The 15,587-nt window shown below is 37.2% G+C and overlaps 1 protein-coding gene across 5 annotated transcripts in view; it reads right to left on the reverse strand.

Moving 5' to 3' along the window:
• The window catches only part of LOC310633964 (transducin-like enhancer protein 1), a 75,131-nt gene that overhangs the window by 36,564 nt on the left and 22,980 nt on the right, over positions 1-15,587 (reverse strand). For 2 of the 5 annotated variants that reach the window (XM_083351978.1, XM_083351977.1), the window contains exons 8-10: positions 3,682-3,756; positions 2,250-2,454; positions 1,454-1,470 (exon numbers count right to left, since the gene is read on the reverse strand). In XM_083351978.1, the coding sequence (XP_083208104.1) occupies positions 1,454-1,470; positions 2,250-2,454; positions 3,682-3,756 (297 nt within the window). Of the gene's footprint in view, positions 1-1,453; positions 1,471-2,249; positions 2,455-3,681; positions 3,757-8,564; positions 8,652-15,587 lie in introns of those variants that run through there. The other 3 variants (XM_083351979.1, XM_083351980.1, XM_083351981.1) reach the window with 2 other exon arrangements.

The following is a 15,587-nucleotide window of genomic DNA, read 5'->3' on the forward strand; positions in this document are numbered from 1 at the left end:
ATGACCATCACAATTTATGACTGTAGGGTAGTTGGTGCACTGATGTTACCTAGTTTGGTAATGAAACGTCTGCAAGAAAACTAGCTCAGAGACCACCAAGGACCCCACAGTCCTGAGCTACAAATATTCTTTTCTAACTCTATGACTGTAATCGCAGGGTCAATCAGTCGTAAATTGAGGGATACTTATACTGGTGGTCCTCCAGTTACAACCATTCATTCAGTGAACCTTCAAACTTACAACAGCACTAAAACACAAGAGGGTGCAAAAGAAGAGGAAATTCAGTAGAATTTGCCACCTTCACTTCTCTATCAGGAGCAAACTCAGAATTCCAAACTGTATGATTAGACTGAGAAGCCCACCTACCCATGCAGGATAATAGGCAGAACCCTTTTTTGGCCTACCTCATCTTGTTACCTCTTTAGGAAACCTACATAATGTCTACTAACATTTACAGGTATCTTATTTTTCTTCTTCTATCTTTTGTTTTAATTTTTATTGGTAAGCCGCCCAGTGTCACCATGGAATCAGAGTGGCCTTGAAGACGATGATGGAGGAAAACCTTATAGAGCAGCTTTAATAGCATGTATACTCATAAAAGACTGATTCACTTTTTAAAATCCCACACTTTAAAATTCAGCATTCAGCTTCTACTCTGAAAAAAGTATGTGAAGACAGAGGAGCACATTAATTTTGTCTCTCACAAACCACTTTCAAACCAGAATAAAAGCTCTGAGAAATCCCTTTGCAAAGGGTATAAGAAAATCAAATTTTAAAAACTATATAATGTGTTACTCAATATAATAATTGTCCAGAGGGTGTAACTACCACACGTTATCTCCATAAGGCCAATTTTTTTAAAAAAGAGGATGACTTCTGATGTGCCTTGAATAGCATTGTTCTATATTGCTAAGGAATTTTATATATGTGAATAACGTATATTGTTTTTAAATATATTTTAAAACAGTAGGACTCTTCAAAAAGATATTACAAAATATACATAACATTTATTTTTTTTAATTAATGATACATTTTGAATCAACATAGCTAACTCTGATTAGATGTGTAATATCTGATCACACCCTTAAGAGTCAGGTTTGTGAAGATAAAATTATCAAAATGTTCTCATTCGTGTTGACTATCATATAATAGCTGGTATTGTTTTCCAAGCACATATTAGTTATAGAATTAGAAAAAAGCTGTGTCCTGAAACCAGATTAATTTGCAGGGATTTTATCCCCATAGCCACAGGGGCTATTAAAAATAAATAGTATTTTTTTTTAAGTTCTCCCAACACAGCACTTAGGTATCCAAATAGGAGAAACTGTGATCATTATCTAAACTAGGAGAGAGAAGCAGAAAGTAAGTTTATAGGGAAGAAAAGGTGAGTATCTAGCCTATCAACTACCATAATTATGAAAATGTTAACATTAGCAGGAATATTGGTACTTACAGTGCCTGGATCCCTGTCTGTTCCCGTAGTAACCAAGAAATGCACAGACATGCCCGTTCAGACACAGAGGCAAGAACAGAAATAAAAAAGGGGGAAGAAATTAGAACAGAAGCCGCAAACAGTTTTAAAATGGCTTTTATTTATATAAGTCATTGCACATTCCTAATACAGTGATTTCCTGAAAATTACATTTTGTAAACATGATTTACAGTTTAACCATACACAAGGCCTAGTTCTTTCCATGACAGAATAAATTAATTTTTATTCTTCAAAAATTATTCAAGTGCAATTCGCCCAATATTCAAAGGTGTCCTAAACAAAACTACAAAAAAAAGGAGCAAGGCTTAAAATCTTTCATTTCAACTCATTCAACTCATTTTTTTTATTCTTCATTTGCCCACTCTTTCACCTCTTGCCCCCTTTCCATTAAAGATTTCTTTAATTAAAAAAAAAGAAACAAAAATATTGCCCACTTATTCTGGTGTAAGGATCATCCACAATATTGTGCTGGCCACTGAGGTTACAACTAAGCATCTGTAGGGATGTTAAAATGCCCTGCATTTCATCAAAGCAGAGAACCCTAGTGTACTCCAGGCTCAAAAAATAAGTACTTCAAGCTAAATTTTGCTTCAGTGGTATAAATGCAGAACAATTTATTCTTAAATGTTTGGCATTATAATTGTTCTTGGCTTTCATTCTAAATAGCTCCTTAGGATTCTTTAGAGATGCCCACCATTTTCAGCAACGTGCGAACACTTATTTGAAATGTCCTAATCAGGCTTCCCATGCCTCTCACCTCTGTGGTGGTCTGCATCGTGATGCTTCTTGTCATCTTTTATTGCCAAGTGAGACTGCCCACCCAGAGCGCTTGAGAGGGCAAGAAGGCCAGCACTGCTTCCAAGTGGAGGGATCCCAGGAGGCTGAAGTCCTGATGGGTGTGGAGTAAGAGGCACTGGAGGTCCGTGGCCATGAGAGAGATGCTGAGCCTGCAACTGCTGTTGCTGTTATTTATTGTGGTATTTCCAGATAGAACGAGCAGGCAATTGGGAGGAAGGAAAAAAGGAAGGAAGCAAAGAAGAAAAGGAGGACTGGTTAGCCAATGAACATAACACCATTTCTTGTCTCAACCTGTACCCTACTTCAGCCTGGCTAAGGTAACCCACCCTGCGCTAAGTTCACAATTCTAAGAATACTGCCTTGGATACTGATTCTTTTTTTCACTACAGAACTAAGCCATGCAATTTAATCTACAGCCCAACTAACAGATTTGTGTAGTCTAGACTCTGGTAGACAGCTGGCACCTTTCAAATCCATCTCCGTATTAAAAGAATTAGTGCTGACAGAGATATCATTGCTCTCACCTTCCTGTCTCCAAATGCTTGTTTTCACAACTGCTTCGAATAAAGATGAAAACCAACAACTTGAAAGGGCCCTACCTAAAATAAGTCTCTGTTACAGCTTCTACTAGGAACAGTTCCAATACTTGAATCACCAATTGGAAAAGTGACCAAGCAAATGTTCTTTTCACTTCATTCTTGTTGTAGATGTATGCTTGACATTAAGACTGACAGAATCCAAACAGAGTATTGATCTGATTAGTCTTCCCCTCAGGGCACTATGAGATTTACTTCAACAATTTCAAATCTATGTACCTATTCCCAAATTCAGCTGAAGACCAGAATGATCTTTGCCAGATCACAATATATGCTAGCCTTTCCCAACCTCAATGCCCTCCAGATGTTCAGACTTCATGTCTCAGAATTCCCCAGATCACAGCTGAAAATTCTGGGACTGAAGCTCATGGTTCTGGAAGGTGCCTTGTTTGGAGAAGATGCAGTTATATATACATAGCAAATATATGTTTTTCCCTTCCCTTCTACCTCAGTTTGAATGTTAACACTAGGGATAACATAATCAATTTGATTGAGTCCAAACAGAAGGCAAGAGATTGACTTAAGCTGCAAGGCTTCAAGTTACTATTTATCTTCTCAAAAATAAGCCCCTCTATGAACAATGACACGTATTTTCAGATAAGCATGTATTACAGCCTTCCCCAACTTAGCACTCTCTCCAGATAGACTGAGACTGGGATTCTAGAATTCCCAGTATAGTTAGTGCCAGGTTGGAGAAGGTTAGTGCATAGAACTGCAACCCACACCTTGTATCTTAGCAGCCAAAAAGTCTACTTAGCCCTTTCCAATTTTGAAAGAATTGTTCAAAGTGCTTACATTTGTAAGCAAGGGTCTCTGCAATATGACTTCAGCCAAGCTGCAACTCTCAAGAGCTGATAGCATTACCAGGTCCTGTGTTTGACACATGGTACAATCATATCAATTACATTTATCACCTCAATAGGGTAGTACTTACTGATTTTTTTAAAAAAAGAAAAATAATCATTACTACTGTGCTTATAAATAACAATATTTAACAAAATGTTAAGAGGCACTTAAAGGAAAGTACGTGTTTCATTTGTATCTTAGAACAAGAAAGCGAAACACCTGCTTTTCTGAGTTATTCATATTGTTTTCAGTTAAATTTTGTGTAGCAACCAGAGAAGACACATTTAAAATCTGTGTCAAATATGTTCATTAGAAAGCTTTGGGCTATTTAATCTTTTTAGCAGTGCTTCCTATCATCATAAAGCTGACCCAATCCATACAGTCATTGTGAGATCATGTATTACAAAACACTTTCATATTATAAAAATTAAAGTATATATTTTTACCAATTTTTACCATGTCTAAATGTACTCTGTGCATTCTAGCAAAGGACATGCCAAACAAAGCACAGCACAATTTATGCTCTTTTCACAAGAGAAGCATCTCTTCGAGTTTAGGTATGATATACTTTTATAAATAAATTGGCATGTAGCAAATAAACCCAGGGATTCTATTTTTCCATAATTAAACAAAAAAATTAAAATGGTTACAACTGTGAACTCTGCCATGCCACCTTGAATTCAAGATCAAAAAATCTCAAACACTGTTTTATACAACTGTTTATATTTAGAGCTTCCAAGGAACACGTCCAAAAAAGGGGGGGCATGGGTTTTTTTAAAAAAAAGTAATTTTATTAAAAATATACAATTAAAAATATAAAAACTAATGCAAAGAAAAAGAAGTGCAGAAAAGAAAAAACAGAAATTACCTTCCCCCTCATCGAAATAGCTTTAAACATAGTAATTTACCACCTTCTATTAACACAGGTGGGTTTAAAAAAATTAAGAAATCCCTCTTTCTCCCATTACCTATCTCTTATCAATATACAGATCCTAAAAGGGCAAGGGAATCTAGCATTTTAAGGTGGAGCACTAACCTTGTGTAATACTTATTTGTAATGCTCTACATGGAAATGAGAACTCAAGATATTTCCATAATGATTATTTTTATGTCACTTCAATTATTTCACCACTAATCGGTTCACAAATGCATATGTTGAAAGAGTGTATGAAAGGATTTCCCACAGTATGCACACATTCCACTTCCTAGCTGTCACCAAAATATGTGAGGGGGTTCTACACACATATAATGTGTGAAGGAACTTTCTGCTGATCAAGATGCATGTAGTAACTCTCCCTTAGTATCAAGTGTGGAAAATGGGATACAATGGCTGCTGCATACATCCTTGTCATTCATTGTTGAGCGAAGCTGAAAATACTCATTTTCTACTTTTTTAAAAGGAATTTCCATTTGAAGTTTTGTTGTTGTTGTTGTGGATTCAAAGAAACAAGATATTATGATTGAAGGATTAAACAATGCTGAGAACTCAATTCAGTGTAGCACAAAAAGCTGCATGTTTCATCAGGTGGTTTGGAAGAAGTATAATCATTTGGAAAAAGTGTTGACTTACTAGAGTAATAATGAACAAGTAAGACTGATTTTGTCTTTATTTAGTAAACTTGAGATATTATTGTGCAAACTGAACCAGATTCATGCAGATTCTGCATGAATTATCAAGCCAGCTTGCAATAAATGATAATTCATTCCCTCCTTTTCTCTTCTTTTTACATCACTCATAATTTTTAATTACAAACTTGAATTTAGGTACTTTAAACACTGCACAAAAATGTGTTGAAAGTATAATGTGATTTTAGGTGTTTATTAATGCTTACAATGTTATCTTTACAATAGCATCCAACTTTCAACTCGTAGAAATGATAAAATTAAATGCTCAAATGCTCAAATTATGTTTATAAAATAAACAATATTTTGCCAACAGAAAAGTCCAGGCTTGGTTGTTAACTTGCATTATAAAAAGAATAGGAGTATGTAATTAAACAACAATTCAACATTACAACACGGTAGTAAAACATTATTGAATACTGTATATTGGAGAAGGCTTTTTTAAAAAGTGTTGTTTTTCTGCTTGCTGTGAAGTGCAGTGTCAGTAGAATTGGCATTCTGATGCTTGCATATACAGAATAAAACAATATTTCAATAAATAAGTTTTACTTGATACAAAAGCTGAATTTAGATGATCTCATCTCAGCTGGAGAGATTATGTTTAGATTATCAGAGTAAGAATATATTTCCAATCAACTAGAGTTGCAATCTCATATGAACCAGGAAACTATGCTAAGCACAACTTAGTATATTGGACCATGACTTGAATATTTTTAACCCTAGACGATTCCAAAACTGTCAAACTCAGTTTTCTAATTCAGAAAAAAATGCAAAGTAGAGTTAATTTTGGAAGACTTCCTGATGTCTTTGCCAGAAACAATATGTATCTGAGAGTTTGGTACATAGACAGAAGCTATATGGTATTATAAATCTTTCATACATCAGAGTAACAGTTACTTACTTTTTTAGTCTCCTAAAACTCATATTCACAAGTCAAATTGGGCAATGATTCAATGTGAAAACATTATATGCTAGTATCACTGATTTGGGGTGACAGAATTACAATAGCATCATTAATTCAGATATGAAGAAATGGATGTGAGATCAGTCATGTGCCCCATTAAATGATGAACGTGGTACACAAAATCTTATATATTTACTTAAATGGTTAAAGGAGTTCTTTAGTTTCAATCATGTGAAGCAAACCACTATATTTACAGCAAATGTGTTTTAAACCACTTTTATTCTCTGCTCCAAAGACAGAAAGGTGAAGTAGTCAAACTAACTTAATATCAGTTTCAAATATTTAAAGGAATGTCAGTAACATTCCTAAGCCTTACCTTTAGCAAGGTTCATTACAGAAATTTCTATTTGTAGACTTTTGTGTTTTTTTAAAAAAAACTCTTTATGAGGATATGTATAAGTTTATTCGGCATTTTATATTTATTTATTTTTATTTTTTCCATTTCTTACACAAACAAGTCAACACATATACCGCAATACATAAATACATACTCGTAAGTTTGGGTGCTGCCCGCCCATTTCCCCTTTCACTGTATCCACCCTCCTTCTCTCTCTTTCCTCTTCTCTACTTTCTTTTTCCCTTTCTCCTTTCTTTCCTACTTCCCTCTTCTTCCTCTCCTCTCCTCTTTCCTTCACCACTCCCCTCCCGTTTCTCCCCACTTCTCCTCCTCTTTTCCTCTAACCTTCCTACTTCCTTCCCCCTCCTCTACTCTCTTCCCTCTCTCCTCTCCTTTCTTCCCTCCCATTCCTCTTCAGATACAATTCAAGGGTAAAGTCCGAGCAGCTCCTCTCCTTAGATTTTCAATATCTATATTAGGTAGGATAACATTAATTTTCTATTACATCAATATTTCTATACATCTGGCCTTCTCAGTATTTACTTCTATAAATTTTATACTACCTCCGGTTATGCAATACTGTGTCGCCTGGGTCTCCTTCCTTATCTCCTCCTTTTTCTTCCATCTAAATTAGTATTAGCCATCTTTTAGGCATATTCTCTTTTTCGCCCACTCATAAAATTTTCCCCAGATTTCATAATACTCTGACTCTGTCTTAACTTTAATTATCATTGTTAATCCGTTCATTTCCGCACATTCCATTATTTTCCCGATCACCTCTTCTTCTGGAGGAGCTTTCAGTGCCTTCCAGTTTTGTCCAAACACAATCCTAGCTGCAGTGGTTATATGAATAATCAAATATGTGTTCTCTTTACTATATTTCTCTGGTAAAATACCCAACAGGCATATTTCTGGTCTTAGTTCTATACGCTGTTTTATCATCTTTTCTATCCATGTTCTAATTATATTCCAATAGGTTTTAGCTTCTACACACGTCCACCACATATGATAGAAAGAGCCTGGTATTTGATGACATTGAGGATATGTATAAGTTGTTTTATACTAGTTCAGTATTTATTTTTTCCAACTTATTGTAGTACTGTTCACTCCAACTGGCAATTCCTATCCAGACTGTAAATGGAGGACTATTTTCCCCCTATAACCTAGTCAATTTTTTAAAACTGATATCACTTAAGTTAAAGTCTACTGCATACAAAGCATGTGGCTCAATGACTTGTATCCTTTCCTGCTCCAAGAAAAGTGCATGTAAGGTGTTACTAGGCGATGGTCTTCTCCAATCTTGAATTCAAAAATATCATTGTACATCTGACAATATGCTGGATTTGCAGTTAGTACACCAATAAAGAGGAGGTTGATTGATGCTTACAACGTATAAAAACCAGGAAACTGGATGCAACTGGAAAAGCTCTCCTTTGCTTCCTTGAATAACTTTGAACTAGTTTAAATACCGTGTTTCCCCCAAAATAAACCCCACCCTGAAAAAAGACCTACCCTGATTTGGGGGGGGTTTTGAGTCTAATATAAGCCCTACTACAAAAATAAGCTCTAATTGAGACCCCACCCCATCCGTCCCACCTGGGTGCCGCAATGGGGCAGGAGGCCATGTGGCACATCGCACCACTGCCACTACGAGGCGAGGCAGGTGGGGGAGGGGGTAGAGCTGTCCCACGTGTCCACCCACTTCCTTCAGCCCCCCCCATCCAGGCCATTCCTTGCTCCCTCTCACTCCCCTCCCAACCTGGACTGCCATGCTACCCTACAGAGGATGGGTGGGGTAGGCCTGGTCCTCTCTGCCGTTTTAGAGCTGGGGGGGAGTGATGGCAAAAGGTTTCACTGCTGCTGTGCGCCGCTGCTGGGGCTTTCTTCATGTTCTGCCCCACAGATCACCTGTCCAGTGGCAGCCGCCACCTCCTTCTCCTCTGCCATCTCTCCCATGGCTTGCGCCATGACCGGGCAGCACAAGCCTCCCCTGCCGTCTCCCTCTGTCAGCCCTCTGTTGCCACCACTGTAGAGAACAGAGAATGGTAAGCAGAGCAGCTCTGTGCAGTGATGCAGAGCAGAGAAAAGCACTTGCTTGCCATCCTGTATCGCCCTGAGTCTTCATTCTCCATTCTCGAAATGGCCATTCTCGTTTCCTGCCGTTTCTTCTCCCGAAAGCAAAAAATTTCAACACTAACCTGCTTTCCAGCTCTGGAGCATTTCTCTCCTGCTGAAACGGAGTTCATGGGACTAAACAAAATTCAGTCAGAGCTTCCAACTTCTTGTGAATAAAAAAAGCTCCAACCCCTCCCCCACCTGCCTCGTGTCGTGGCAGCAGTTGCGCAACACAGCCTCTTGCTACGAGCTGCCACAGCAGAAGTAGGCCAGCAGCCATGCGGGCTCCTAGTGGATGGAGCTGTTGGTGCTGCCACCGCAAGGCAAGGCAGGTGTCACAAAAAATATAAGACACTGCCTGAAAATAAGACTCTTTTGGAGGCAAAAATAACATAAGGCCGGGTCTTACTTTCAGGGAAACACGGTACATCATGATATTGGTGTTCTAAAACTTTATTGTAACTAATTTAATTAATTTAAAACCATATTCTAAATCAAGAAAGTAGCATATTTACTGCAAAAGGAGAAAATAATATTCAAATTAAATTGTACAATTTAATAAGATATTATTTTATTATTATACTTGCAATTAATTCAGCTAAGTGACCTTTAAATCCCACTTCAGAGTAGCATCACTATTAACCAAATATTTGTTTAGCCAGGATGACTAGTGAAATGCAGCAACAAATGTAAATAAAGGAGAAAAAATATGCTGTCTCAAGAGGCTTAGTTCTTTCGACAGGAATTTAAAAGTTGTAGCACAGTTATATCATTATAATTGAGTAATTTCATGTTTGGTTTTATGCTTTGGAATATTTTCTAGTTTACATCAAATCTTCGTTCAATGGGAAAGGGAAAGAAAAAAAATAAACTCAAAATTGCAATCTGACCCTCACATATACAGTGAAGTAATTCTAGAAAATAACAGAGAAATAGCACTTAGACTTTTATACTGCTCCATAGTGTTTTACAGCACTAAATGATTTACAAATGTCACATATTGCCCCCAAGAATCTAGGATCTTGGAAGGATGGAAGGCTGAGTCAACCCTGAGCTCCATCAGAATCAAACACGTGGCAGTCGGCAGAGTTAGCTTGCAATATTGCATTCTAACTACTGTGCCACCAAAGCTCCTCAAAACTATGATCAAAATTAATCATGTATAGTACACTTCAACTTGCACTTCTGAAATAATTATTAGCACAGGGAATAAAGCACAATAGCATGAGTTTAAACAAGAACAGAAAAACCTCAAACTAAAAAATGGAAATTCTGGAATAGACAGATAACAGATTTTACAGTAATCTGAATAAATTTTATTTTATGTCTCTGCATGCTCCTATATCTGACCTTTATGGCTCTTTAGCACTTATTTCTATTTCTAAATTCATACCACCCATTGTCAAACAGCAAGCATGCATCTTATTCCAAAAGCATAGGTTAGTATTTAAAATGTAATATGCAAGGCACACATAGGGAGAAAGCAGAATTTTAAGACATACATACCAGACTCTGGTTTTTAGCATACTTTGTAATTTAAATCCCCCTAAATAGATAAATCCTTCTATTTGTTCAGCATCTTTTTTTGAGTTTAAATCTGCAGTATATTCCTCAGATGAAAAAAAAAATTCTTGTAATCTTCAATCAGTATTAACCAGTAGCGGTGGGGGGAGGGGCAAATGGCAGCTGGAATTTGTGCACATGTGCAGAAGGGATGACTTATGTATCCCCAATGCTCCACCCATCATCTTTTTTCCCCCACCACTTCACCCCCAGATAACTCTAATTTTAACAACTAGAGGTTTAGTGGGTTGTGATTAGGTAAATTGTAGCCTAAAGCATTTGGACATCAGGCTGGGGAAAACACTTTTTTCCAATGTTTTTTAAAAGACTTTTGACATTTTATCTCTGTGGTGGCCCCTTCTCCCCATCAACTCTAAGTCAGAATTGCAGATGATGATTCCAAAACTTCTGCAATAAAAAGCTGCAGCAGCAAATTTTTGTCTCCATATTTCTATTTTACAGGAAAAGATATATTCTAGTAATTTATAGGCAGTCAGAAGATTAACTACAGACTCATAATAAACCCTCAAGAGGTTAACCTCATCCTCTTAAGCTTCACACAGTACCGTCTCAGAGATACCACAGCCAAGGAAAGGAAAAATAATCCAGTGGTTTGCTAATCCTTTAGTCAATCACCTCATGCAATGACACAAAGCCCTTTAGATGCCAACAACTCAATCTGTCTCACCAATACCATCAATCCAACTGATACATTTCACAGAAGCACGAACAGCACACCTCAAAAGGGTAAGAGGAAACCCCTTCTATCATTAAAGTACTAAATTCTTTTTCACCTCAACTCTTGTGGATCCAAAAGATACTCTTAAAGATGTATTTCTACAGTTCATTCAAAAAAAATCTGCAAATCTCTATCAATCTTTGAAAGTCATCTAATTATCTATCAGTGTGACCTAATTATGATTCTAATACTAACTTCCTTTAATTTTCCTAACTGCTGTTTATCTTTTCCTCTTACTCTAATCTCTTGAAACTTTACTAAGAAATCTATTTAAATGTCCACTCCAAGAAAACATTTGACACCGCACTTGAACATTGAAATAGGAAGAGAAGGATTGCTTTACTTGCCAATTTGTGAGTTCACACTGTAACATTTAAAACTGGACATTTCAGTTTCATTATCCTTCAAAACAAGCGTGTGTGAAGGTATTCTGCCTATGAGCGTTTTGCCGTATGTTCAGATAAGCACTATACAATCTGAACTACCCAACTGCATGACGTTGAAGGTGTGCATCCACCATACTGGACCAGACTCCTGAAAAAGGAACATGGATGCTTTTCAAGAGCATTACACCCGGGGGAGGGGTGATTGTGGGGTTGTTAGAATTTGTTCTATCAGGATTAAAAACACACAGCTCCAGATCTGCTTCACAGATTTTTTATGAGAACAAACCTTTCCCCCCAAAAAACTTTTTCTTAACGGAATGTTTCCCAACACACCTTTCTCACACAACCTGTGCCTTAATTCTTGTGTCAAATGGAATACAGATCTAGACTTCCAGTAGGTCATTCCCAACAAAGAAGTAAGGGCACCATTTAGAAGCAATTATTTCCCGTGTCAAGCAATGAAGCTCTTTAAAAAAAAAAACAACCAAATCTCATTAAGCCTTACTAAACACACAAATCTTAACTATTCCCATACACTTCTTAGGAATATACTTTTCCCTCAATTTGTTGCCTCTCTACTGCGTCTTTTACTTTCATGCAACTCAAATTTCTTGGGCCTCGCTTAGCCACTGGCTCCTTGATTTGTGTTTTTTGTTGTTGTTAGTTGCGAAGTCGTGTCCGACCCATCGTGACCCTATGGACAATGTTCCTCCAGGGCTTCCTGTCCTCTACCATCTTCTGGAGTCCATTTAGGCTCACGCCTACTGCTTCAGTGACTCCATCCAGCCACCTCATTCTCTGTCGTCCCCTTCTTCTCTTTCCCAGCATTAGGCTCTTCTCCAGTGAGTCCTTCCTTCTCATTAGGTGGCCAAAGTATTTGAGTTTTAGCTTCAGGATCTGGCCTTCTAAAGAGCAGTCAGGGTTGATCTCCTCTAGGAGTGACCGGTTTGATCGCCTTGCAGTCCAAGGGACTCGCAGGAGTCTTCTCCAGCACCATAGTTCAAAGGCTTCAATTCTTTGGCGCTCAGCCTTTCTTATGGTCCAGCTTTCATTGCCATTTGTGTTTAATGTTGGAGAATTCAGCAGCCGACTTGCATTTTGAAAAGACTCTCTCATGATGTTTCAGGCTCACAATAGATGTCTAAACCGTTAAATTACTATTTCTTTTATTAGCCTGAAAGACACTGCAGTTTAAGAGCATGGCCTCCACTATTGTTCTTTATACTAAGTTGGGTCTCTGAACAATACCGACAGCTGCTATTAAACTGAGCTGGCGTTTACTTTAGTGCAGCTGCTGCTTGTACGAACAGACCGACTCCTGATGCTTCCTCCCCTCTAGGGACACAGGCTGACACAGTGAATGTTCAATGAAGAGGAGCAAAGGGCCAGTGAATTGTCAACCCAATTTTATGCTACTCCAATTTTCCAGAGTGCACCCAATCCCTTTAAAAGAAATCAAGCATATGTCAGAGCATGAAACTTATTGTGCAGCACGGGATAATTATTTGTGTATACAAATCTGCAGTGGAAGAGATCATCTCTTACTGGACCAATATCTATGTGTAAAATGAGACTGCAGTTGCACAACACTTCTTGGATTATAAATACAACTTTTAGATCAGCTGTGCAAGGCACTTAGATTGAAAGAAAAGGCTGGACGGTATGATAAAAAAATATAATGCTTTGAAATAGTGAAAAATAAGATATATTTTGGTTGACCATAACATATTAATGCCTCAGTTTATTACAGGGCTAATATCCTATGCATACATGCCATCGAGGGGGCCATGGCTGAAATGCCTAAAGTCATGAATAGCTTGCAGAAAATAGACCGGAAAGAGGTTTATTTCCTGTTCACAAATTTCCAGGAATTGTCCAATGGAAAGAGATTTAAAACAAATTATATAGAAGTCCATCTTCACAAGCTGGAAGTTAGTCAGAACTAACCCATTGAATTCATTCCACAAGATATGATGGGGGTAGATACATCCACCAAGGAGTGATTTACCAAAAACTATTAGACCTGAAGATGGAATGTTACCTTAGGATTTAAAGCAGCATGCCTCCAAATAACATTGGCTTCCAGGGAAGCAACTGCAAGAAAGAGGCAAACTTCAGTCTCATGTCTGTGATCACCCTACTTTGATTTAGTCCAGCATTTTATCACATTGATAAAATGCTGGACTAAATTGATCCAATCTGGCAGTGCGAATCTCATTTTCTTGCTATTATACTTGCAATTATTTTTCAGGAGGAATTCATCGCACATGAGGCAAAAAAATTGCTGCTGTTTCACTTGAAATGAAATCAGCATATTAAATAAATGGATGGTAGTCTTGATCCTTTAAAAATACACACACACAAAATAAAAAAGCAGGGTTTGCACTGAACGTCTAACAGGCAGGCATTCAACTGGAGGTAATCTGCAAATGAATCAGTATTGTTCTCTTGGCTGCTGGGCGCTCTTAAGGAAAAGGTATAAAAAGATATAAGCCAGATGCTTCACAAAATATTCATTGTCCAATATAAACATTTCCAATTTATTTTAAAAGCTATTTTGAGCTGCGTTAGCTAAACACACTTACACACATAGAAAATACCCAGTTGAACTTCTGAACTAAATTCCAAGTAGAGACATCATAGGGACAAGTTAGGGGGTCATGAAGACAAAGACTTTAGGGGAAAAAAGTAGTTGACTGGATGGGGAAAACAGGAGGAACAAGGACCTAGTTTAAAGGGGGAGGTGTGTTTATGCAAAGCTAATCTGTGGGATATAATAAAACTGCCTGAATAAAATTTAAGTTGAAAATATAGTGACACTTGCAGGGAGGAATGGCTACTAAAAGGAAATGAAGGTCATTCTCTCACTTTATTTCACCTAATTGACTACCAATAGTTTACCAGAGATCTACAATTCAGAAATTGATTAAAACAGAGTTTTCAAGTAGAGGATCATCTTTTAATCCTCCTTAGGTCTTGTGGGGATGGGGGGAGTTCCCCCATCTCCAATTGGGATGTAATTTTAAGCACAGATGGATTAACCGGTGCCATTGTTTGAACACGTCACTAGACTATTGCACTGTTAATCCATACAGCAGCATGTCTAATTATCATTACAAAGTGTCTCTGGGAACTATAAAGACCAGCAGGGCATCTTCTCACAAGCAATTAACATAAACTAGTAAATGAATAATTTGAATTTCTCATAGTACTTGCACATGAATAAATATCAGAAGGAATAGGACTTGTTTCCAAGTTCTTTTGCCTACTACAGAAGCAACAGGAGGGAAATACAAGTGATATTTCTTCAGCATTATAAAATGTATATGACAAGCAAAATGTCTGGTGCATGATGCTCATAAATGTAAAGCAAGTTATCTACTTGTTTTCATATATTAGCAGATGATTTTCCCATGAAGCTAAACTTTGTATAAACATGACAGGTACACAAATTCTGGCAAATCTACAGATTGTCTCCTATCTTTTCTCATTTTTTCCCTATAATGTCAGGAGGAAGAGTTTAGATAACTATTTCTACTTTTATTTAAATATAACTTGTTGTGTTATTTTGGGGCATAACTATGACATTAGTATTACCATAGTATATTAATTGGGATGATACAGCACACCATAGTTAAGCAAAAGCAGAAATAAACATTTCTTAATCTTTTCACCCAGTCATTTTTTCACTTATAAATGTGAACAAAATTACTTTTACAACATTCAAAATTATTATTTTTAAATGTAGATATTCAGATTATCAAATGACTCAAGATACCACAAAAGTCTGTTAATCCCTACAAAATATATCAGTCCTAATCAGTTTGGTTTCTTTTTTCAACTCACTCCAAATATTAATTTACAATTCATAATCATTCCACACATAAAACTGGTCTTTGATATATATCAGGGATGTCCAACCTTGAGAACTTTAAGACTTGTGGACTTCAACACCCAGAATTCACCTGTCAGCCATGGTTGGCTGGTGACCTCTGGGAATTGAAGTCCATAAGTCTTTAAGTTGCCAAGGTTGGACATCCCTGATATATAGGATAAAGCAATATCTTTTGATAAATTAAGCTTTTAGGAATGCTACCAGTTTAAAATGCATAGGTGCCAAGAAAATGA

Source organism: Vipera ursinii (assembly GCF_947247035.1).
Source record: "Vipera ursinii genome assembly, chromosome: 2".
Taxonomy (NCBI): Eukaryota; Metazoa; Chordata; class Lepidosauria; order Squamata; family Viperidae; genus Vipera; species Vipera ursinii.